The sequence below is a fragment of the Myxocyprinus asiaticus genome, chromosome 26 (genome assembly GCF_019703515.2).
Source record: "Myxocyprinus asiaticus isolate MX2 ecotype Aquarium Trade chromosome 26, UBuf_Myxa_2, whole genome shotgun sequence".
NCBI classification, from domain to species: Eukaryota; Metazoa; Chordata; class Actinopteri; order Cypriniformes; family Catostomidae; genus Myxocyprinus; species Myxocyprinus asiaticus.
The window spans coordinates 21,364,518-21,391,579 of NC_059369.1; the positions used below are offsets into that span (position 1 = coordinate 21,364,518).

The 27,062-nt window shown below is 40.2% G+C and overlaps 1 protein-coding gene across 4 annotated transcripts in view; it reads left to right on the forward strand.

Annotated features, from left to right (window-relative positions):
- Positions 1–27,062, forward strand: part of LOC127417404 (zinc finger protein 423-like) — a 207,034-nt gene that overhangs the window by 142,883 nt on the left and 37,089 nt on the right. For all 4 annotated transcript variants that reach the window (XM_051657436.1, XM_051657437.1, XM_051657438.1 and 1 more), the window contains one exon: positions 24,374–24,505. In XM_051657436.1, the coding sequence (XP_051513396.1) occupies positions 24,374–24,505 (132 nt within the window). The remainder of the gene's footprint in view (positions 1–24,373; positions 24,506–27,062) is intronic.

Below are 27,062 nucleotides of genomic sequence, written 5' to 3' on the forward strand. Positions count from 1 at the left end.
TTATGACATTTGTGTTTGTTTTTCCTCATTTTGTGCTTGTGTATGTGTTATCAAGTGCTTTTTCTGCCTGTGAGCCATACCTGCTAACAAGGTCCATATTCAGATGAGCTCTCCAGCCAGGCCAGTGCTGAGCCTAGACGCACTCTAGAGCCTCTCCTCTCTCTCACTCTCTCTCCCCCTCCCCTCACAGGTTTATTAATTCATTCCCTCCTGTAATGGGCTGCAGCTGGGGAGAGGAAAATCGTTGCTCAAATGCTGATGGAACTTTCAGCTGCTGTCTAATCGGCCTGTTTGTGTGCCACACTCATAAAAGGGGGAAGTGAACATGGGGAAGAATGTTATCGTGTCATGTAGAGGTGAACACTACTGGAAATGTATCATATTAAGGTGTGGTTACAGAAGGCTTTGCTCCATTGTTCCATTCATTTCCATTCATAGGCATGCGAACGTTGTGGAGCAGAAATGCAAGCACATGTCAGGAAGCTCTTCTTTGGCTCCCTAACAAAGTTCAAATTTGGTAAACTCGCATAACGAAAATATGTTTTTGATGTTTTTGTTCTCTTGGCTCAATGAAAAGAATACAAATTTCAAAACTGCATGGTTTGCAGTGATGTGAGAAAGTGAAATACATTCATATACACATTTTGAAATTATTATTTGTTGTTTGTAATTTACAGGATCCCCACAGTCATGGAAAACCTAATAATATAAGGGAATTATAAAATAGTGATTTGCTGGCCTGGAAGTCATGGGAATTAGTTCAATCTTAAAAAGTAATGGAAAAGTCTATAGAAATGTCTATAGTGATTTTTTTTTCTTTCTAGTTATATTCTGCTCTAAAACATTTCATTGTTTCGAAATTGCTTAAAGATTTAGTTGACCAAAAAATTAAATATTCTGTCATTATTTTCTCACCCTCATGTTAAACCCGTATGACTTTATTCTGTGGAGCACAAAGGATATTTTAGGCAGAATGTTAGCCTCAGTTACCATTCACTTTCATTACACCTTTTATCATAGAATGAAAGTGAGTAGTAACATACTGCCTGTGTTCCAAAAAAGTCATATTATTGCACAAAAATGATATAATTTTCATTTTTGGGTGAAATATTCCTTTAAAGTCTAGTATGAGCACACCTTTGTGCATGCCTAACATCACGTATGCCTTAAAAAGAATGAAAGTGAGCATTCCTTGAACGTTTATGTCCGACACGTATATGCAAATGTTCAGAGGAGAGACAGTGTCGGAATGTTATTTACTGAACCGTAGGGAAGAGCATGGATTACATGCACTGAATGCATATAGAATGCTCTGCAACAGATGAGCGGACCTTCATAAAAATGACCTGACCCAAACACCGGCAACAGTTCCTAAAATCCAGTCTCAACTCACCTGATTATCCAACACAAACTGGCCAAAACAGACTCGCCGCACTCAGTATGCGCTGCACATGCACATACACAATAGATACAGAAATGCATTTGCCACGACAGACACAACAGTGTAAGGCGGGCGAGTGGACGGGCAGGCCCCCGGGAAGCAGCAGCATTGCTGTTTGATGTTGGCAGCTGATTAATGAGACGTGAGGAGTGAATGCTTGACGGCTGCTCTCTGGGCGCCTGTTTGAGGGACCCACTGCGTTCATGTGTGTGTGAGGGAGAGAAAAAAGAGGACGAGAGATAGAGTGGGGGGGGGGTAGACCCCTGCTGGTTACCCTTGAACACTCTGCGGAGGTGTTGAGGCGGCCCTAGCTCCAGCCGCTCATGAGGGTGCTGTCGTAATTAAACCAGCTCAGCAACTGGCAGAGAGAGAGAGAGGCCTCTCTTCACTACACGACACCTTGCCAGAGATAGAGGAGTGAGAGAGGGAGTGCAAAGGGGGTGAAAGGAACGGGTGAGGCAAGAGAGGAAATCAATTAGAATTTGCAAAGGAAGTAGAAATAGAAAACATAGGCGGGATAAACTGCCAGTAGGACGTGAACCCACCGGAAGTGTTCGAGCAGCCATATTGGTATTTTCTAATCATCAGAGACCCACAACGACTGGCAATACTGCCACAGTTTCACCGTCTCTGACCTCTAATTATGACTGATGCATTTCGCCCCCTAGTGACAATCATTATTAACGTTTCATTTGCTCGTAATGGATAATATTCATTGCAAGGGAGAAGACATACACGGATTGCAATGTCAGAGCATCCACCTGACCCATTGTGCTGTGTATCAGTGTAGCACAATGTTCAACAAGGGATGTGTGCAAAACTCTGAGTGCAAGTGTAAGCAGGGGTCAAATTGGGGCTGTCCGGAACAGCGTTCCAGCACCTCGGAATGGCATCCCGGCACCTCCGATTTCAAACAGAAAAAAAAATAGTCTAATCTGTGTTGCGTAGGAATCTGTTCTGCTATATAGAGCCCTTATAACACATCCTAGATATCCTCTTTTTCTGACCTTAAAAAAAAATGGCCAGGATTTCTAAAGTGGCTAAAATGTCTGGGAGTCAACTTTGTTTTCATATTGACGTGCTCTCTGTATTCATACATACATTTAACCATTTAAACCTAGCGCATCAGTTTTTAACCAAACACTATCCTTGTGTGGCTTATCTGCATGCCCGCTGTGTTTGTGATAGAGTGTGCAAGCGTGCTAGCAGGCATGTCACCATAAGAAAAAGGCTATTTTTCATGAAAAAACAAAGAAAAAAACCCCGCAAAAGTAACTTCGCAACGTTCTCAATGCATTTGTCTGAAAATGACTGTTTGTATTTGACCTCAGTTTCAGTTAACTTGTTTACATTCAGCTTATACAGTATGTTCGCCACTGCAGTTGTACAAGCAGATTTTAGATAAACAAATTGGAGATTGAATGGTTAATGTTTGCTCTTTAAAATGAGAAGATTTCCTAATAAGACAGCCAGCACACTCGTGCCAGGCATACAAATATGGCAGTGCAATGGCTTCAATGTTATGATGTCATTATCAGTATAGTTCTAGACCTTCCTACTTCCATATACTACCAAAGCAGTCATCCTTTTTAGGTTTCAGACACAGCCAGAGAGAGCCATATTGCGGTAGAGGTCTGTGGGAGATTGGCGTGATGAGAGCGGCCTCCGTCAGTGGTGGGTGTGGGTGCGTGCAGAGTTTACTCTGTTTTTACTGAGTTCTTAGCCCTCTGATGTTGCACCAGTCGGACGCTCTGGGAGCGGCTCTTTAATTAGCTTCTGATGAGGACCTTGAGGAAAAGAGGCAGGTGATTGGACTTCTTATCCAAATAATTACCTCAATTAAGTCATTAAGACCCTGGGCATAGCCAAGCCCAGAACTGCCTTCCCTGTGCCACAGCATGCATTCATCCCTGATCTCACTCTTCAACTTCAGAGTGTTTTTGTCTAAGATTACGTCTCCACTGATTGTGTTTCTTTAGGCTAGTGCTCTTTCACAACTGTTGTGCCTTTTGTTGAATGGCAAAAATTCTATCACTTGCACAAAGTCTGTCTCATACTTTTAGACACGCACTCGCTCACTCACAGAGGTAGGTTAATTACCCATAGCATCTGGATGGCCGTATTTGTGTGAGCCCTCGGTGCCAGTGTGGGTCTCAGTGCCTCCGAAAGTGCCCCAGTGCATCATGGGGTATTAAGCATGGGCAGCCATGGGGGTTTGAGGGAGACTGCCGTTTTTGAGATCAGGCTTTCACACTTCTTTTCCCTCTTTAGTTATTGAAATAGGCTGATGCAGTGTCTGTATGTGTATATACAACCCCAATTCCAAAAAAGCTGGGACAGTATGAAAAATGCTAATAAAAACAAAAAGGAGTGATTTGTAAATTATATTCTGGACAGTGTTGATGTAGGGCTTCTGCTTTGCATAGTAAAGTCTTAACTTGCATCTGTGGATGCAGCAGCTAGTGGTGTTGACTAACAAAGGTTACTAAAGTTATGTGTTACTACAGTGACGTCTGAGGGATCAGAGATCACACGCATTCATAAGTGGTTTTCGTCTTGCCCTTTATGCACCGAGATTTCACCAGATTCCTTGAATCTTTTAACTATAATGTGCACTGTAGGGGGTGAAATGCCCCAAATCCTTCCAGTTTGTCTTTGGGGAACATTGTTTTCAAAGTGCTGGATTATTTGCTAAAGCATCTGTTGGCAAATTGACAAGTCTTGAATGATCCTTGCTCTTGAAGGACTAGGCTGTTTTTGGAGGCTCCTTATATACTATGACACGATTGCCTCACCTGTTTAACATCTCCTGTTTCACATTGCCTTGTTATTTCAACTCATCAAATTGTTATTAGTCTTAAATTGCCCCTATCTCAACTTTTTTGGAGTGTGTTCTAGTCATCTGATTTGAAATTACTTTACATTTTCAAAAAACAATGAAATTCACAAGGAAAAACTTCATATAATGTGTAGTTGTTGTGCTTTCAATATAGCAAAGGGTGAATATAATTTACAAATCACTCCTTTTTGTTTTTATTAGCATTTTTCATACTGTCCCAACTTTTGGGGTTGTATGTAATACAAAGGGACCAGCCATATGTGTACAGGGTTCAGTCTACAAAACAGCTGCTATTTGTGTCCCTTGTATACAGTAGCGTAAAATGTATTAATTTAGTCATATGGTCATCGTTGATATTTCACAATGCAATTTATCAACCCTTAAACACGTTATGTATCTTATTATAAAATGTGTAAAATCTTAGAAAAACTTGCTTTTAAAAATCGCTTTATTCAAACTGGAAAAGGCACCCGTTTTACAGAATGACCCACAAGACAATTCCCTGCTCCCTTTTAAATTAAGAGGTAGAGAAATGGCAGAGAGAGATGGAGAAAGAATGAGAATAGATAGTTGGGAGGGGCTGTTTCCCCATTCTCCTTTGTTTTGGCGCTGTCTGTGTCCAGGTGTGCTTTCGCCTGCAGAGCTTGGCGACCCAAATCCGGATCAGGCCAGTGGCTCTACACCCAGATGTGCTCCGGTTCTAGACTCACCCTCCCTTTCTCTTTTTTCTTTTTTGAATTTGTTTTTAGCTTCTTTTTTTTTTTTTGGTTGAGCAGAGGGTAGGGAAGAGGGCATCAGCTGCCTGTCAAGTATTTGCATAGATGCAAACAGATGTTATTTTGATCAGTGTGAGAGAGAGGGAGGGCAGATGACAAAACAACAATACCGTTTGTATCAGGAGTTCAAACCCGAGACGTAACGATTGAGGAGCCATCGCTGGAGTGAGGAAAAACGGCATACGGATAAGGTGCACACACACTTGGCCCAGCCTCGACTGCTCCATCTGGCCTGTGTGTGTGCAAGCATCTGTGCGTGTGTGTGCACTGTTTGCACATGTGTGTGTATCTTGCATGTGTTCGACAAATTTGTCGAGTGCCTCCAATGAAATTAGACTGAGCGCTGATCCTCGGCCTCAAACTGTTGGTGTCATCTAGTGATTGCAAGAGATTCTTGTGTATGAAAGGCTTTGTGTGTGGGGTGGGGGGGGGGGGCTTTCTATAAACCAGATAAACCTTTAATAGAAGCACAGGAAACTGATCTCATGTAATAATAATAAAAAAATAATTGCAAACAGTTTTTCCCACCAAATCTATTCACACAGACTCCAATGCTAAACGTTTGTTATGCTCTGAAGAAAAGAAAGAAAAATAGGTGGAAATGCTGATATTTTGTATTAAAGTACTTGAACAGTAATTATGTCACCAAACTGTTTTCTTTTGTGAAGCAAAAATAAGCAAAATAAAAGGCCTCATTGTCTTCCAAATGTCAGTAACAAATTATTGCAGTACAGTATTTCATACTCTATGTTAAGGAATTTATAGACATGCATTTTTGTTTAAAATCTTGTGCATCATTTTTGGCACAAAAAAAAGAAAAAATCATGCTTGGTCTGTCCTGCATTGTCCAGGAAGTGAGGAATTAGAAAATAATTAAGACAGTAAAGATAGAAAGGAAAACTGGAAAGGAAAAGTGGAGGAAATTCTGTGGGTTATCTACCCCCTCCCGTGCTGTCCATCTTGTTTCACTCCCGTGAGTGTGGAGGTGACACGTTGAATTAAGGCTCTTGGGCTGCTGGGAGCTTTGATTTGACTGAGGACTCTTTAGGTGGGACAGATGAGTTCTCTCAGGGGGACAAACACTCCCCTCCCTCCACCCAGTGGGGGAATGAGTGATTGGTTAAGAAAAAAAATTAAACAAAGTTAAGATGAAAAAGCATCCTCTAAACAGGGGCGCTGACACACTTCCATTGTTGTGGATGCGTACGCATTAATATTGATTTTTATTCGTCTGGGGTCTTTAAACATCCAGTTTGGTGTCAACCCCCAGGGGAAAATGCCCTGTGCACACCCGATTAATGTTTTGTCATCTGCAATAACTCAAATCCGTGACACCCTGATAATAATATTAGTTTTCTGTGTTTCTTTTGTGGTTGCCTTTTTTTTTTTTTTTTTTTTTTGTGGTTGTTTCTGCAAACCTTCAAACAGCCTGTATCATAGCTTGTCTGGTACAGAAATAGAGATAGAGGGAGAGAGAATTTCATAGGATAAAAGAAGTTAGAAAGAGGTGAAAGACAAAGAGTTTAAGAATGCGTCAGAAGCGTCTTACTCATTTATTTTTAAGCCAAGTGCATTTTTAAAGCAACCTCCAAAAAAGTACTTGTATCTTTAATGATTAAGTTGCATGATTTTTGTAGGTAAAAAGTGTTTGGTTAAAACACTGTGGCAGAAATGTCTAAATTTGGTCATTCCGACTGAGGGTACCTTCTACAGATCGTTTGCTTTAAACTCTACCTACCTGCATGTTGCTTGAAAACTCCTTGACATGGAACACAAAAATGTTCTTTTCCATACATGAAAAAGTATGGTGATCACCATGGTACACCATACCATGATCATGGTGATCAGTGGCAATTTGCTTGGTTTATAAAAAAGAAAAAGTTCAATCTTATGTCAGGATTTCAATCCAGGTTCCTTTGCATGTTTAATGAAAACTTTACCACTAGACTAACATGTTTTACACTTCTGTAATATACTGCTATGTTGCTAAGTTACATTTTAAAGGAAAAGTTTACCCAAAAATTAAAGTTCTGTCATAATTTACTCACCCCATGTCGGTCCAAACCTGAATGACTTTCTTATGCAGAACACAAAAGGTGATGTTTAAATGAAGATAATGTCATCAGGGTAAGTAAATGATGACCAAATTTAAATTTTTGGGTGAACTATTCCTTTAAAGCTTAAAAGTGGTTTTCATCGGCCACAGGAAATGCAAGTTCTCCGTGTCTGTACATGCGTCATTGTCAGCTGGGAGTCATTGTCCAAATTGGCAATGCTGTATCCAAGATGGTGGTTTTAAAAGCTCTGCTGCTATCCAAACACACAAACGAGTCTCTAAACACATGTATATTTAATCCTAGGCCTTCAAATAATTAATAGAACATTATTTATTGATTTGTTTGTATTTGAGTTTGTGGTACTAGCAGCATGGTGCTAGAAAAGACATGGGTTCGTGTAACCATGGTAACTCACAGGTGCACTATGGCCTGGCCAGTCTCAGTGGGTGGGGTAGGGGTGGAAGAGAAGCATGCTGGGAGATTTAGACTCAGAGGAGGTAAGCAAGGTTTGCTGGGTGATGGAGGCTCAGAGAAGTGGCATGCACAGAAGATATCACACAGACATAGAGCATGTTACAGTCCAGAGGGAAGATGGGCCTTCTTTCAAACTGTTTGCTTGTTCCCTATTCCCTAATCTGCAGAAAGAAACCTTTCCATTAAGTGACATCAAAGGCAGCACCCTAAACAGGGGAGAGAGCTGGCATTTGAGACACAAGCCCAGCTCCATGATTTGTAAGGAAGCACAGTAATAGCTTCGACAGTGAGCAAGGAACGATAGTACTGAAGATGAAGTGTGTCATTTTATCGATGTTCAATTAATTTTTAAAGCCATTTGTAGCTTGGCTTACACTGTGCCACTGTCACAACATTGCTCTGTTTGTTTGTGCGCTTCTAGTTCAACCAATAGCATCAATTTGGGGTGGGACTACACAGTAGACTCACAACAGTTTATGCTATGTCCTTTTACGGCAGGGGTGGGGAACATCAGGCCTCAGGGCCGTATAAAGCCTGCAAGACCATTTTACCTGGCCTGTGAGACCATTCGAGAAATAATTTGAAAAGCAAAAAAATGGCCTTGATTCCATTAACTGTAAAAAACAACAAAACAAAAAAAACATCTATCTATCTATCTATCTATCTATCTATCTATCTATATATATATATATATATATATATATATATATATATATTAAAGATAATTTCAGATAATAACCAGTCCCACCAGGATTTCGCAGCACTTTTTTCTGATTTTTGCGGCCCAAAATGACTGAATTTGCTGCGGATTTTCTCAAATTTTGCAATGCAATATGCTGCATTTTTGGGGGTTGTTTTGCAGTGAAAACTCACAAATCATCATTATATACCTAATTGTAAATGCAAGTACATGTGCATAATATCATAATATAATAACATAAGTGCATAATAACTGAATATGCTGTTAGCAAGCAAAATAAATAAATTACACACAAAAATACCATATATTTAGGTGGAACCTGTGGGTATTGGAAGACCATTAATTATTTTTGTATTAACATTTTCTGCCTCAGACAATGCAAGAAAACTTCTAAGGTTAAAATAGACATGCAATAAATCTGTAAACTAAAAACACAAATGAGGATTCAATAATTAGGCCTGTTGCAATTATTACTTTGTCTGATATTGAAATTTGATATATAGCCATATACAAACAAATACAATTAGAGTTCATGTTTTTGAGCATTTATACAAATTTAAATACCACAAGTGTTACATCTATGAAAATTGCAATTTTTGTCATTGTCATATACTGTATGTTGCATATATCTATATAAGTGACCTTTTTATATCAGTAAAAAACATTTATGAACATTTATTTTCAGCATTTAAGTGTTCTGCATAAATTGCCATTTTCATATTCGTAGCCTACTGTATTAAGAAATTCAAATTCTAATTACATTTTACTACACAACTAATTGGGATTTTAAGTGAATGCTAGGGATTCTTTGTATAAACGCAGGTTTTTGTGTCTCATTCGCAGCACTCAGGATGAAGATTAAATGCTAGAAGTGATGTATGTGTGCTGTCTGCAGTCACGCGAAATTTTAGACAAGGATTCTGATAGTGAACACACAACGAGGAGGAGACGAGGTGGAGATGCTTACACTGTTACTGTGGAGATGATACATTGGCAGCATTTGGATATGTTGCGACTTCTTCAAGCTTTTCAAGCATTTGTTTTGTCGCTGTCAAACATGAAGGAAAGCGATGGGATTCCCTCAGATTTATGTTTTTTTGCTGAACATTTGCGGAAAGAATAAAAAATTGCAAGCTACCGCAAATAATGTGGAGAGTGGTTCCATTTGCAAGTTGCAAAATCCTGGAGGGACTGAATAACAAAAAAATATTTTATAATATAAAGACCTTTTAATTTTTTTTCTTGGTGTGTGAGCACGTACGTTAATTTCAACCCACAATCAGAATTGCGAGCAATTATATGGCCTGCGAATAATTTTGTAAATACTTGAATGGCCCTTTAATAGGAAAAAGGTTCCACACCCTTGCTTTAAGGCAAGTCAGGTCACATGGCTGCCATTTTTGTAATACCTTCGGGCAGCTAATTTCAGTGGATACAAGGACAGATTTTATCTACTTGAATGGCGAGAAACCGAAATCTCAAATATTTGGTGAAGTTTATGATTAAATAACATTTCAAATTAGCAATAAAATTTGACAATTATGTCATAAATTGTGCTTCTTTAGCTTAGATTGCTTAAAAATATGCTATTTGTCAGGCTGATCCAGCTAATGCACATGCATGTTCTCGAGTAAACTGATTTCTCTAACAAAAAAGTTGCACTTTTAGGCTCTTTTAATTGAAGGTGGGACTTCCATACCTACAGCCACTGTATTCTGCCTATGATTTCTCCCATTCATAAGAATACCAATGACTCCTCCCATCCTATATTGTCTCAAGCTATTTTGTGGAGAATTGACTTGTTTGTCCAAATGATCACAAAGTGTGAAAAAGGGTGATAGTGGTGCAGAAATTTCACACTTTAAAAAGTCTTGCAAAACTGGCTTGTTTTTTTGTTTTGCTTAGTTTTTTGCTACACTTTAGGTGATTGTTCATTAAGTGGATGTGACTAATCTAATTCCTTTATAACATTTTTCACACTCTCTGCTTGATCCAAATACGATAACCTAGATCTCTTAATTTTTTCGATGTACCACCTCCATTCTTCACTTTGTCGCTGCGCTAAAGCGCTCCCATTTCTCCATAGATAAGTTGGGAACCGCAGCTCTTCTCTTTTCATTGAACTCCCCTGACAGTCACGGCTCTCTGATCATCTGTGCTGATGATGTGTCTCAGATCAGTTTGTAAACATCTACATAAAACAACCACTGCAGATCTTTGATATGACAGTATTTACAGAGGAAGAGTCTATAGACGCACCAACTGAGAAACAGCCAGAGAGAAATAGTTTGATGGAAGGAAGAGGAGCAGGGGGGCATCCATGGGAGTTTTTGGCAGAGGTTCATATACATGACCTACAAATGATGTAGTGTCTTCATTAAATGTGTGATTTGTGTATATGTGAGAGCATTATTTAGTGTGCTGACAAGAAGTATGTGTATGTGGGTGTTTTTGTGTTTGAGTGTGTTAGTTAGTAATATGATGCCCATCTTCCCTATAGGCCCCAGCAGGGTGGGAGTGTGTGTGTGTTTTGGCCCAGGGTGAGGGTCCAAAGGCAGGGCACAGTCGGACGCAGGGCATGGGGCGGGGACGGTCCAGACGCAGCAAGGTCACTCCAACTGCTCACAATCATCCACATAGAGCCGGCTTAGTGCCAGGACCCCTATTTCTCTCTCTCTCTCTCTCTCTCTCTGTCCCCCTTTTTCCTAGTTCTTTTAGTATATCTACCATTTTAATGGGATAGTTCACCAAAAAAATTAAAATTCAGTTGGTCCAAACCAGTTTCTGATAATAGAAATTATGACAGAATTTTCATTTTCAATTTTATCTGCATTATTTTCATCATTGATTTTTGATGCATTTATCCTTTCAATCTCAATCTCTATTCATTTGTTTAATTCACTTTCTCTGTCCTCTATACCATTTCATTTTCTCTCCCTCTGTGTCTCCCTCTTTCTCTGGAGATACAGATGGACACATTTGCAGGTTAACTTGGAACAGCTGGAGGTGCATTATTAGCATCCTGCTGCTTCCTCATATTTTCTTAGATCCTCCCCCCCCTTCCTTAGTGAGCAGATTATTCACAACCAGCCAACTAAGGCATAGACGTGTCCTAATACAAAGAACATGAGACCAGCGGTAAGGGAACATGGAAGCGGGCAGGCACAGGTGACCTGACGTGCTAAATGGAATAAAGTGATTGTAGAGCGGGCTGGAAGTATCAGGTAATTTTAAAATAATGTTCTCCAGGCCTGGAAAAGTAATGGAAATGAATAAAATCTTAACATAAAATCTTAAGAAGAGTCATTGAAATGGTTATAATGAATATACATTTTTATAGTTATTGTATGCTTTAATACAAAATATTTCACTGGCTTAGTTTAACACTTGTGGAGAGGAACAACTTACTTGCAAGTCATAGTGATGTCTGATTTGTGAGCAAATTATTCTTCTGAGTCGGATATTTTCAATAAATCAGTCGAAATCGTTCACAGATTGTTCTGAATGATTCATTAGTATATCAATCTGAAATTTAAAAAATCCTCATCCTGTAATATTTAATAATTCTCACAGGTCTGTTCTGATAAGGCAAAACAACAACAACAACAAAAAACAATTCTAAATGCAGTAATAAAATGTAACTAATAATATAATAGTACATAGTTAAAATAGCTAAATAAATAGGCTTATCAACTTTTTGAAGTGTGGAGAAAACACCTCCCAATCTTTTGTTGTTGATGATAAAGGCAGAGTATCCAAACAAACTTTAAAATATACTGTGACAAAACTAATTCAGTTTTTTAGCCCAGGGTTGGTTCCATATGTTAGGCTTCAAAATACAAAATGTACATTATTCCTATTCAGCTTATTTAATAGGCCTAGTTATAATTTCACATATTGCTGGACTTACAGTATGCAGTTCATGGTAATATTAATAATTGATTTTAATCATATTTTTGTTTACCATACTTTTGTAAGATAAACAATTTTGGTTCTGTATTGGGTTGCCACTTGATGTCCAAAATAAAAATCTGTGTCCTTAAGGAAAACTGGTTGAAAACCACTGCTCTAGTGTGCTCCTCAAAGTGCTCTTAGTCCCACCCCAAACTCATGCTTTTGCTTTAGCCATAAGTTGACATGTCAGACCGCTCAAGCAAACAAGGCCGTGTTTTGAAAGCACCACAGTGTTTGCAGTCTTTGGAAAGTCAACCTGTGAATGGCTTACTAATAGTTGTCTCTGTGCATTAAGTATAATCACAGACAACTGGAAAGGTCATGGAAAATTCACAAATTCATTTGTGGAAAAATGTCAGAACCATGGATATGCCATCGGCATTGCTGTGTTAATTTTTGTGTGATTGTTTTTCCTCACAGATGAGAAGGGTGGGGTTGTTTGGGATGGGATGAGTAGAACGGGAGGGGAGGTGTTTGAGGGGGGCGGACAGAATTGAAGTCCCAGGAATTCGTCATATACTGTATCCCAAGGGAACGAACTAACAATGAGCAATTGTGGTGGAATGGTTCGTGGAGATTGCTTCTGAGCTGCATTTGGGAGATCTTGCATGGATAAAAAGCCCCCAGCGCACCCAGGGGTGTAAGATTAAAGGCTCACATGCATACGTGCATATATATATCTACAGATGAACACACATACAGTGGTGTGAAAAAGTGTTTGCCCCCTTCCTGATTTCTTATTTTTTTTTGCATGTTTGTCACACTTAAATGTTTCAGATCATCAAACAGGTTTAAATATTAGTCAAAGATAACACAAGTAAGCACAATCTCTGGAGTCCCAAAGCTTTAGAAATGGCTTTATAACCTTTTCCAGACTGATAGATCTCAATTACTTTCTTTCTCATTTGTTCCTGAATTTCTTTGGATCTCGGCATGATGTCTAGCTTTTGAAGATCTTTTGGTCTACTTCACTTTGTCAGGCAGGTCCTATTTAAGTGATTTCTTGATTGAGAACAGGTGTGGCAGTAATCAGGCCTGGGTGTGGCTAGAGAAATTGAACTCAGGTGTGATAAACCACAGTTAAGTTATGTTTTAACAGGTGGGGCAAACACTTTTTCACACAGGGCCATGTAGGTTTGGATTTTGTTTTCCCTTAATAATAACAACCTTCATTTAAAAACTGCATTTTGTGCTTACTTGTGTTATCTTTGACTAATATTTAAATTTGTTTGATGATCTGAAACATTTAAGTGTGACAAACATGCAAAAAAATAAGAAATCAGGAAGGGGGCAAACACTTTTTCACACCACTGTATATATGCACACAATGCAAATAAATGCTTTACAGAGCCATATTGTCCCTTTTAGAAGGCTGTTGTGCATACTTTGGTGAATGTGACTGTTGTGTATTGTGATAGTTAAGGCAGCTGTGTCCTATGTCTTCCCAAAGTTGTGTGTGGCAGATTGCAGCATTAGACAGAGAAAGACAGTGTGTGCGTGTTGAAGAGAGCAGCCGACAAACAACTCAGCCAACTCCGAATTCACTGCACCAGGCCTCAAATTCAATAAGACCCCAGAAAGACCAGGTCCAGCCAACAGAACTGGCCAGCACATACTCAGCTGACCACTCACCAGAGCCATAATTACCCTCTATGCTGCAATTAGCAATCTGGGGATGTGTGCGCTCGCGTGTGTGTCCACTTCCAATAAAACTTTCAAGTTGCAATGGAGTTATAGCTCAGTTTGATTTTGAAGCTGGGATTTAGATTTGTATCTTTAGCGTGTTGCTCCGTCTCTTGGGTGTCTACAGCAATCAGCTCTGCTTGCTTTTAAAGAGATATCTCATCCAGAAACTCCTTACAACTCATGTTGTTCCAAACCCAGATGATTTTCTCTTAACTCTGTAGAACTCAAAGGTAGATGTTAGGCAGAATTACAGCCTCAGTCAACATTCACTTGCTTTGCATTTTTTTCCCATGCAATGAAAGTGAATGGTGACTGAGGCCGACCTTCTGCCTTACATCTCCCTTTGTGTTCCGTGGAAGAAAAAAGTAATACAGGTTTGGAACTACAGTATTATTATTATTATTATTTTACTATTCCTTTAAAAATACCTCAGCCAAGTCACCTGGCAGTTCTGAGGAGTTTATGATATGGGTAATAATTCTTCATTGAGCTTTGAGTTGCCATGGCGACTTTAGCATTTACTTCAATGCCGCATATGGCTCTGTTTTCAAACTGTCGTTTCCTCTGTTGTTTTTTTTTATAGTCTATATTTATTACTATTTAATCACACAATAGCATATGTTTACACGTGTCAGATTTGCTTGTAACACGGCTCTTCCTCATTCATAGCATCCAGGAAAGTTTGGGGATGGGCGGATGATAGGAAAAAGATGAGAATGGAAGGGGAAGGGGGAAGGGGGGTGGGGGGTGGGGGGGGGGGGGGGGGTTGTACACTGACTGTTTTGGTATATGGAGGCCCTGGGAGTAAGTGCGTCTTATAAAGACTTTATCATATGAAGGGTTTATTGGTATGCTGATTAGAACTATTCCCCCATTGGCACTTTCCAGCATTCAATTAACATTCAAAACACAAATAACTGTGCATATATTACACGCTAACAATCAGGTCCTCAAGTGTGTATAACTGTGAGGTCGAGGGTGGTTTGTATGTACAAGAGGATATGGGTGGGTTTGTGTTTGCGTTTGTATGTATGCATGGGCATGCATATAATTTGCCTCAGCAACACATTTGCCAGTTTTAATCTTTTGTAATTCAATTAATTCTTAATTTCAGATTGGATTTGAATCTTTAAGGGGATGGTTCACCCAAAAATTTAAACTCTGTCGTCATTTACTCACCCTCCTGTTCTTTCAAACCTTTATGACATTCATTGTTCCATGGAGCACAAAAGGAAATGTAAAGGATGACAGAATTTTTAATTTTGGGTGAACTATCCATTTTTACTGTGAAACAGCCTCAGTCAAAAAGCATAAACACACTCTAGTCAGGCATGTACCATTTTGGCAAGGTCAGAGTGCTGTAATATATGTAGTAAACATGCATGTTTCATCCCTGATTTGAACTCTGGTTTGATTGCAGCAGGCTGCAATCCCATTTCTGCAGCTCAGTGTGCTGTCTTTTTATCTGTATTTGCAGGAAATGAGAGTGCTGCCTCAGTGGGAGCACTGGGTGGACATCAGCACTACAGCCAGGCCAGCCTGCTTCACAGGGGGTTAGGACCTGCTTACACGTGCTGATTGGTGGAATGAAAAATAGGGGGAGGTGGTTGTTATGAACAGAATGCCTGATTGGTAGAGTATGTGGATGATTTATATTAGGGGACAATGCATTGGCTAATAAACAAAACAAAATGTGTGTCTGATGCAGCTGCTCCTGTAGTGCATTATGGGTAACGAAGTTCTGTAGATGTGAGCTCCCTGGTTGTAACAAGGCATAATCAGACTATAGAAAGCTGATATGATTATATGCCGCTTGGAGAACTAAAGCAGTAGTCAGAATAAAGATTAATGCAAGATTTAACTATGAGAATAAACCTTAGGAATAAAACATACTTTATGCAAACACTTGAACACAAATGCTTCTAGCTACACAAGCTTGGTGTTGGGTTGCAAAATGTCAGAACACAATGTAGAATTAGAGATGTTAACGATTTATCAATGATCGATTAAACATTGTTAATTTAATCAATTAAGCATAGCAATTTTTGAATAATTAAATTTTGGCACAAATGCCATCTGTAATCATGTGAGCAAATGGTGAGAAGACTGCCTACAAGTCATTTGCTGCTTAAATATACACTGCCACTTGCACGCTGCATGTATTTTCTGTACAAATAATATAAAAAGATCTGAAATTATTCACAATCCACTATATGAAGTTTTAACCTCTTATGCTCTGCAGGATTTTTGGGCTGCCACCTGAAATTTTTCACACTCAGTTTTAAAAGCTGCCTGTTCACACATACAGTGGACTAATTTAAAATTACAAAAATTGTCTCATTTTACAGATAACCCCTTACATTTTAAGAAATGATTGCAATAGTTAATAAATAACATTGTATAAGTTTACAATTGTATGATAAACATAATTCTTTTTAAATAAATAAATATATTTTTTATTTCTAAAGTTTAAAAGCATGCCATTTCAGTTCTGTGTACTCAATTTTCAAGCAAATAATCATATTTTATTAAACTGAATGGCAGCTACTAGAATTTTTTTTTTTTCCTCTGTCACCTTCCATCACATTATACTGATCTGAAATGTAGGTGGTGCTCTAACGCATATTAGCTCTCACCCATAGACATCAAGTCTTTTTTTGAAGTGCCCACAGAGTTTTGTTGAATATCTTGGATTCTGAGTTATCTAGAAGAACAATCTAGGTGTCATTGGAAGGCAGAGAATCCCAGCTTTATAATGATGTATAACATTTAATCTTCTATATATGAGAACCTATTTTGCTGATGATTTGTTTCTCATACCTTTTCTACCAGACTTCATATTTTGTTCTAAGGTTGTTTTGACACAAGATTGGATTATTCACCCAAGCAAGCTAACAAATAAGTAAACAAGTAATTTCGTTAACTCATTTTAAAGCTAACAACCCAAGGTAAGATTTGAAATAAAGTTTGGGGCTGTTTGGGGCTTACAGATCAGTGGTCAGCAATGAAAAGCGACGTTTGCATTTTATGCCTTACTGAAATAAAATTTCATTCTGTGAATTTTTTTTTAATAATTCAAACTGTGGTATTGTGGCAACAAAATAAACTATACAGTCATTTGATATATGACTTATCTATTTAAGTGCTATGTAAAGGACTTTTATATTCATTTGAAAAATTTCTACAACGCAACCTCTAGGTGGGGCCAATTTGCAACACAAAGTTTTTCAGGCCTTATTTTGTTATTTTATGTAACTAAATGCAAAAGTGATGGGGTTCTCTGAATGAGCTTTCAAATGATACTACACATGCCTACCTTATGCATCCAGGGACTTCAGGGTTTTAATTGTTAAAATGGCTTGCCATATAGCGCCCCCTCACAGACTCGCCGGTGGGTCCGCAGAGTTTTAATGAAGTCAAATTTGTATCTTCTATACAAGTTATTATTAAAAGTAATACATTAATGGTAAATTAAATAATTCACAAATATATAGGCCTATTTAACATAACCTTAAATGTTTTAAAATACAGTGAACTGTAAATATATCAAGAGGAAAATATCAATACTCACATTTCTTAAGTATATTTATTCAAATTATAATTAATCAGTAGACTAAATGCACATATTATTTGGAGTCCTCCACATGCGTTTTTTGGTATTAACGTCAACGATTAATTTATTAAATAATCTTTAACTTTCATGACAGTCGATTGAGAAAATTTCAGAAAATTTACTCAATGCAGAATGCATTATTCATTATGTGATGCAAGAAGCATTAACGTAAGTTGTCTTTTAGTCAGTTACTGTCTATGAATTACTGTCATAGTGGAGCAACAGTTTAAAGTTGCCATGAAATCAAAATTAAAGTTTTTCTGCTTTTAGTGTATATTTATTCCTTTTAAGGTCATCAATATGCTAGTGTACTTCCAAATGCTGACAAAATAATTTTTCAGAAGATATAAGCATTTAAAATCAGCAGTCTCTCTCTTCCGGCTTGACAGGCCGAGGCAGTCATGACGACACAAATGGCATGAGAAACTTTGTCCAATCAAATTTTAACGCATTCGATGGAAAGGAGGAGGCGAGAACTGGCTTGATAACATAAATAATATTTGAATAATAAAATAAACCAAAAAGACAAACACACACAGGTGTCGGACAGCTGTCCGTAACACTCTCTCTATCGCACTGCCGTCTCCGGTCGGCCTAATCCCTCTTGGGCTTAATGAGCATAATTAGGGGCCGGGTGTGTGGAATCACGACCCAGCCCTGCCCTGCACCCTGCCACATTCCTCCCTTGTTCTCTCAGGCCAGGGAGCCCCCGCCATGACGAACCCCCACCCCACCCCAATTGCGATGCATTGGCGAAGTATTCACATCTATCTTTGTATATTTCTGTAGAGTAATTAGGGATGTGCACAAGTTATCGTGTAATAGGTGCTCATTCTGCACCAGCTACTCGAGCATTAAAAACACTACTCGAAAATTGCTAATTAGATTTCCTTTCCGCATTTCCCTGCCTTGAGCAGTGCTGAATTACACTGTTTTCCCTTTTAAAGGGATAGTTCACCCAAAAATTTTAATTCTCATGATTTACTCACCCTCCTGGTGTCCCAGATGTGTATGAATTTCTTTCTTCTGCAGAAAACAACATGTGGAATACATGTTGTTTAGGTGTTGGATGTGAGAAGATATACTGTATCATGGCATCTGTGCTTCTAAAGCAAAGCCAAGATATATTACAAGGCAATACTTTAATAGTTGAATTCTACTCTATTTGTTTACTATTCTTCTTAGAGTCATGCAAACCGACAGACAAGAATCTGCTTATATGGTGGAACAAATGTGACGTGAACTCGGAAACTGACCAGACCAGTATGTGTTTGCGTGCGTGAAATCTCTTAACACAGGCAGATCACATTTTATAAAAAGCAAACTGTCACCACATGTTTTTCTCAATAATAACATGTGAAATGATAAAAATGTGATAGCCTTTATGTAGACTCAGAGTTCATGTATGTGCATTACCCTCATGCCGTCTGTATTGGTTTCTATGTAAGCACTGGGTGAGTGCAAAGGTTTTTTAAACCTTTTTTGTTTTCCATTTTTGTTAATGCATATTGTTCATTTATATTTTTCTTATTTTGAAACCATTCTTGGAACATTTGTGAATAAAGCAAAATGTAAGTTTCACGTACATGTAGTTTTTGCATTTAATTAGCAAATAATTAGGTTCTCGTTTTTTGTGTGTTAGAGTACTCTACTACAAAATTACTCTGAAATGCCCATCACTAGCCTTAGTATACTTGGTATACACAGCATAAGTTTCAAATGTGAAGTTTAGCTTTGGCACATATCGAAGACCCAATGGGTCTCAATGGTCAATAACCACAGTTTGGTCGAAATTTACCACTCTCATCCAGACCAGCCTAAGTCAACATAACTACACCAGCAGCGTAGAATCCGACATATACAGTAAGTGAGGATGCATCAGAGTTTAGATGTGCACAACAGCGACAGAGGAAGTAAGCGAGCGATGAGGTGGTGCTTGTGATTTGGATAGAGTTTGTTTGTTTTGTTTGCTTGTTTGCATGCATGAAGGTCGGTTTCTGTAGGGTAGAGGGATCCAGCATCCTACTGTTATGTAATCTGATAGGAGATTCCAAGCTGGTCAACTCCATATGCCATAAACATTTGCCAAAAATATCTGGAGTCGGAGACTCCATCCCATTTGGCAGCCAGATAAAGAGAGAGAGAGTGTTCCGGACATATTTTCTACAGATAATAAGAAACGTGTGAATCAGCCCAACAGCCAGGAGAGAGTCATGAGTTAGAGCGCCTACACACTAGAGTTGGGCATGTTTAACATACAGTAATGTGTAAGGTATGTTTTGAGGGTATGGAATGAGCCGAATCAATTTGAAATCAGTGAATTGGATTTAAAGGCATAGTTCACCCAAAAATGAAAATTCTCTCATTATTTATTTACCCTCATAATATCCCAGGTGTGTACGACTTTCTTTCTTCACCAGAACACATTTGAAGAAAAATAGAAAAGTATCTTAGCTCAATAGGTCCTTAAAATGAAAGTGAATGGAGATTTCACTTTTGAAACTTACTTGTAAACAGCGCTGCTCTTCCGGCTGTGACACACTTGCCTTAGTTCTCACGTGTTTCAAATGCCAATGTGATTTTGACATGTGCAGACTGCTGCAGAACGGAATCATGATTTAGAGTTTTAAAAAAGTACTTAAATATTTATCTTTTTCACACCAAAAGTGATCGTTTCGCTAATTTACAATCCACTAATTAACAGCTGGTGTCGTATGAATGACGTTTATGCTGACTGTGATTTTTGGAGTTTCAAAAGAGAAATCTCCATTCACTTTCATTTTAAGGACCTATTGAGCCAAGATATTTTTTTTCTTCAAATGTGTTCTGGTGAAGAATAAAGTCATACACACCTGGGATATCATGAGGGTGAGTAAATAATGAGAGAATTTTCATTTTTGGGTGAACTATCCCTTTAAGAAAGTTCAGACACCTGTCTGAAATTTTCGTTGGTCAATGGATGCCTACATCAGAATGAGAAGTTCTCAAATGTTGGAGCATCGCTTTTGCAAATCCTTGCACTTTTCCTCTACGCCCTTCTAACACAACATCACGATTGAAGTCTTTGGATTTGCAGCGTAAACTGTAGTGTGTAAGCGTGCCTTTTTGCTCTCTAGATTGCAGTCAGTCTGTATCTTTTGTCGAGTCAATGAGGGTGCTCATACCAATAGGTTTAACTTTTCTGAGCATGAATGAAACGTGTATAAAGAAGACATTGTGGAGTGAGCCATCATTAGTGTCTGTGTGCATGAACGGTGTGAAAGTAGAGAGGTGGTTCCTGGAATTGTTTCAGCAATGCAGTACTCTGTGTTTGTGAGTAGGTGCTTGTATGTGTGTAAGAAAGAAAGAGGAAAGATTAGGAAGTAAGAGCCCTTGAGACCCGCTAGCCCTGCAGTAGGAGTGTGTGTGTGTGTGTGTGTGTGTGTGCGTTCGTGCGTATGTGTGCACTTGGTTTTGGCCCACATTGCCACCCCCACCAGCACGGGTCAAGCTCAGCACGCTGCTGCTTCTTCTCCCTGCTCTCCCTCTCTGAGTTGCCATGGCAACACACCTTGAGCTCGCCCCCTAGAGAAGCCCACTACCTCCACCCTTTTTCGCCCTGGCTCACTCCCCTCCTCTCCTGCAGCTCTCCCGATATGCCTCTCTACTACCCGGGCCATCAATCCGCGGGCTGGGGCCAGAGGCCTCAGGGCCAGGCGAGAGGTGCGGGGCCACATGGGATCTACAGCTCCCATCTACACAGCTCGTTTGTGTGCCAGTACACGCTACAAGGGGGCGATGGGTGGAGAGAGAGAGAGAGGAGAAGAGGATGGAGGGAGGGGGCATTCTCATATAGATGGGCCTGTCCCAAAGGAGCAGCACAGGCCATGGCACCACCTGGCTCCCCCTGGTCAATTAGCTGGAAGCACATTGGACAAGCTTTGCAGCAGCCACTGCAGAACTGCAGTGTTTGTGTGGAAGAAGGGGCCTGCTCAGTTGGTGGAATAACGACCACATGAATAATGCCTCCATCCATCCCTTACTCATTTGCTTTCCACCTATCCATTTGTGTGATCACTGTTTTCTTTTTTCTATCCTCTTGCCATTTCTTTCTTTCCCTCTCCACCTCCCTCCCTCTATCGATGTCCTGGAAAGCCCTAATCAGTGATTCTGCAAATGTGTGGAGGCTTCATGCCATTTCTCAATTAAGATGCTGCATACCTTTAGAGGAGGCCAGTTTTTCCCCCTTCCTTTCTTCCAGTTAAATATTCTCTTAAACTCACATCCCTGCCTCTAGCTGCCTACTCTACACCTTATATCTCTATTCCTCCCTAATGTCCTCCCTCCCAATCTTTCTCTGTTGCTTAACATGGGTTCTAATAGGTGATGAATATGGGGTGAATTTCTTTGAGATAGGTCTTTGAAGGATGGACCACAGTAAACATTTTTAACCCCTCCCCGCAGGTCCTGTAATCAGACACAAAGTCCTATATAAGGGGGACATTTATTTTATTTTCAGTCAACAAATACCGCCACATAATGCATACCAGCTGACATGCCAACATTGCTGTGTACATACACACACATACAACATACCGTGTATCAATGCTTTTCTAGATAAAGGGGAAGGAATTCTGAAATCTCTTCGGTTTGCCTTTCATGACGTGTCGCAGTGCTTGTAAAGTCCTTTTGTTCTTTTTTTAACCCCCAGTTAGTTTCAGTTATGAAAGAGCGTGTTGTTGTCATGCACTTCCTAGGCCCTCTGCTGCACTCTGCACGTCTGTCTTCTCCTCTTTAGTGGTGTGATGGCTCCCCCAGCACAGTGCAGTCCCCCACTCAGAGACCTCTGTGTCAGCCTCACTGATCAAATGCTCTCCCTGACAGCACTAGTCTGGTTTGCAGTAACAAGCAACTGTAGTCCCAACGTAGCCCCATCACTCTCTCATATAGACACACACACACACACACACACAATAAAGTTGAGAGCTTAGTGTTTCTGTGCAGACTGGAAAATAGATGATAGAGCATGTTCCATACTTACTGCAGTTCTGTCAGAGAGGCTTACTTTTACTCCACTCAAACACACATACAGATGCACACATGCTCACAGGCCCCTTGGCTACCATTACTTTGTGTTGGACAGCCCAATTATCCTTTGCTTTCTGCTTTCTTTAGCAGAATTGCCTTCTTCTAACTCTTCTTCTCTCATTTTCCCCAATTTTTCACTTTGGTGTTGTTTCCCTCTTATTCCTATCCACTTTGTATATCGAGATGATCTCACCTCATTCAAACCCTGCCCCCAAACTAAAGCAGTCTTCCTTCAAAAATGCATTTGACATATTAAACCCAGTCATAACCTCTGTTTGCTGCTGCTTTCATTCTCCCAGAAATGTATTTTGTTTCTCTAACACTCCCCTCATTTTTTGACAATTTTTCTTTTTGGAGTTGCTTCATTCTTTCCCCTATCCCTGTACATATAATTCGGTCCATTCACATCCATGTAATAGGTCTTGTTTTGTATTTCAAAATGATCACTTGTCACTAAAACCGTGCCCCCGAATGAGTGCAGATTTTCTCTCCAAAAAAGCATTTGACATATTAAACCCAGTCATAACCTCTGTCTGCTGCTGCTTTCATTTGTCCAGAAAGGAATCCCCCCAATGAACACCCCCAAGCGCAATGTCTTTTAGGAGGCAGTGGGGGAGGACAGACCAAAGCAGTGCCCTTGCCAATCCTTCCCAGAACCCCTTGCTCTCACTGCCCCCTCCATCTCCCCTCCTGCTCCTTTCAAACAGGGATTAGAGCACCCTTGTGTGGGCCTTTTGAGACAGAGCAGAGATTGGAATCGGTAGAGGTGGCTTTTGGAAGGGAGGGGTAGGAGGTGGAGGTCAGGGTGATGGCAGGGATATACGATTGAAGACTTTATTAACCCTCTGAGCACCCTGTAGCTCAACAGCAGGGCTCCTTGAGCCTGTCTGTACAGGCCAGCAGGACACTGGACGCTTGGGGAAGGTGGGATCTGGGACACGGTGCTGTGGTTTGCGTCTACCTTACCCCAGGCCACAGTTTGGGGCTTTGGGGATTGGAGCAGAGCAGGGGTGGGGGTCTTGCGGTGGTTGTCTGATGGTGTGCAGGCGGGCGGGCCAGGCTCAGGCCTGTGTGGCGGGTGGGTGATAAGACAAGGGCAGAGGCGTCCAGCCAAGACACAACGCCCACCTTTCATCTGTCCCACACAAGCAGGGGGTGGCACTGATGTCACTCAGGCAGGCTTAAAATAGAGCAGCGGACAGAGGGAGGGCACAGAGCCTGCAGCACTGGGGGGGCAGCAGGCAATTACCGGCTGGAAAAGAGACGGCACTGGGCAGAGGCAGGGAGGAGGGAGAGGGGTGGGAGGGGATGCAGTGGTCATACTGTCCAGAGTTGAAGATTAGACCTGGGACCACAAATGATGTGCAAGGACAGGGAAGAATGGAAAAATGACCCATTCCCTCAAGAGACCTAGACTCTGTACCTGTTATTAAGATCTTTCTCGGGTGATCTGATCACCAGTTTTTAGTTAAGATAGATCTTTGTTTACACCTGGTTGTTACATGTGTCTCAAATGCATCTGCTGTGACCACTTGTGATCGGATCACCCAAGATTGATCTCAGTTGTAAACAGGATTCTATACAATGTGTCTGAGTTATGTTTCATTTATTTGCTTATAAGTTGCTATCACAGACAACTAATTTGTACACTGTTGTACCTCGCAGTTTGGCAGCATGTCTCATGTGCTACTCTGTCGCTCTCTCTCTCTCGCTATCTGAACCTTGCTGGTGTGTGTAACCTGTTGTATCATACTCTTGTGTTGCAGAGGAAGGCATCAATCACGAGTGCAAGCTGTGTAACCAGATGTTTGACTCTCCGGCCAAGCTCTTGTGTCACCTGATCGAGCACAGCTTCGAGGGCATGGGAGGTACCTTCAAGTGTCCTGTCTGCTTTACAGGTGAGGAGTCCAACCAGGGGGTTGATGGAGTTAAGGGCATAGGGTAAGGTGCAGTCAAAGAGTTGTGTGGCATGGGGCAGCACACACACACTTAAGGCCCAATCATACTCTACGCAAGTACATGAATGCAGACGCACCTTGCTACACAAGCTTGATTTCACACGTCGCTGCGTTGTGAAATGTGTCAGCGTTCAATGCATAACACAATGCAAGTACACGCTGCATTCTCAGCATTGCCGCAAGGGGCGCTAGAGCAGATTTTCTTCTTTCAATCAACAACTATCATGGCGGACTCGGGCAGCAATTTGAGTTGAATTTGTTTGAAAAATATATTTATATACGACTTTTTGTCCACAGTCCATTCAAACGAACTTGTTTTTTCTCCGTGTCTCTCCTCAACTATCGACTCATCTACCACATCCAGTCTGCATCCAAAAACGTAAGCAGCTGACTTGCTGCCTTATCAGGTAATGGCTTAACTGACAGCTGTTTTGAATGAATGGAACTCTTAAGCAACTGGTCTCCGAACAGTTTGAATAGCACCTTATTTTTATCTTGCCTCTGTATACAGCCTCCGAAGGCAGCATTTTCCTGTTTTTGGACACAGCACCGGTTTCGTGGTCACGCCTAAAAATCTATTGCCCTCTTGTGGTCTGAGGTTTGTAACCGTCACAGCAATGCAAGAGTGCATGTAATGTATGTACAACGGGACCACTCGTTGGCCATGTGTTGGCCAAGCGCTCGCGTTTGCGTACTTGCGTGAAGTATGTTTCGGCCTTTACACACAGTCCTAGTAATGACAGGGTAACTGCATGCAGCTTACGGTCACTTGGTCATGCATGTGTCTAACTGAACTCATTTAAGCATCATTAGGCACAAACAAGATCACATGCAAGAACACACACGTGGTCCCTCATACACAGTCCTGTATGTATGGAGTAATACACAGCCACACAGCCCAGAAAACTGTGCATCTAGGCGTTCGTGTGTTTGGAGTGTGTACATCACTAACTGATTCATGTAAACTCTATTGTCATTTTCTCATACTTTATCAAGCAGACATTAGAGGGATAGTTCACTCAAAAATAAAAAAGTGTCTCGTCATTTACTCACTCTGGTGCCATCCTAGATGTCTATGACTTTTTTCTTCTGCAGAACACAAATTAAGATTTTTAGAAGAATATTTCAGATCAGTTGGTCCTCACAATGCAAGTGAATGGTGACCAGAACTTAGAAGGTCCAAAAAGGACATAAAGGCAGCATAAAAGTAGTCCATATGATTCCAGTGGTTCAAGCCATGTCTTCAGAAGCGATATGATATGTGAGGGTAAGAAATAGGTGAGAAGTCCTTTTTACTATAAATCTCCACCTTTGACCAACCCCAACCAGTAGGTGGCTGAATGTGAAAGTGAAAGTCACTTCCACACCAGAATTAGAAAGAGGTGTAGATTTAGGTATTGATCTGTTTCTCACCCACACCTATCATATCACTTCTGAAGACATGAATTTAATCACTGGAGTCATTTGGATTAATTTTATGCTGCAGTTCTGTCCTTTTTGGACCTTCAGAGTTCTGGTCACCATTCACTTGCATTGTGAGGACCTACATAGCTGAGATATTCTTCTAAAAATCTACATTTGTGTTCTGCAGAAGAAAGAAAGTCATGCACATTTGAGATAGCATGAGGGTGAGTAAATGATGAGAGAATTTTCATTTTTGGGTGAACTATACCTTTAATGGTCTCAAAACTTTCCGCCTATCTTGATCTCTCTTCTCTTCTCTTCTCTTCTCTTCTCTTCTCATTTTATCTTCTTTTTCTGTCTCTACATGTCACTTCTCTTTACATTTTGTCTGTTAATGTCTCTTCTTATCTCATGTCTTTTCTCTTCTCTTGGATGTCTCTTCTTGTCTCTTCATGTCTCATCTTTTCTTTTTACGTTTTGTCTCTTCTCATCTTGTCTCATCTCTTTCTTCCCTTTTCTCATCTTGTCTACCCTCTTCTCTTTTCTCATTTCATCTCTGTTTCATCTCTTTTAGTTTCATCTCGTCTCGTCCTCATCTCTTCACGTCTCATCTAGTCTTTTTACATCTGATTTCCTCAAATCTTGTCTCTTTACTCTCTCTTTCTCTGATTTTTCCATCTCTACTGCTCACCCCCTCTCTCCCCTCCATTCCTCTGCTCCATTGCTCATCCTTGTCCAGCTAATTGAACTGAATTAACTATTAAATTCATTGTTCATCCTGTTGAGAGAGAGGAAAGACCAGACATGGACATTCTTTCACTGTAACACGGATCAACTCATGTCTCATACCTTCTGAATTCAGATAAGATAAAAATAAATATATACAGTACATACTACCGTATATAAATCGAGATCAGTTCTCTCTTGACTTAAGTTAGAAGGAAAATATTATGACACGCTCTTATGCAGAAGCACACAATGGGTAATAAAGTTCAACGTGGCCAAAACAGAAGGCTGCGGTTGGTGCAGACGCCCTGCTGAGCTGATTCTAAAGCTAATGAGAGCCGATCTTCCTGCAGTGATGCCTGGTGGG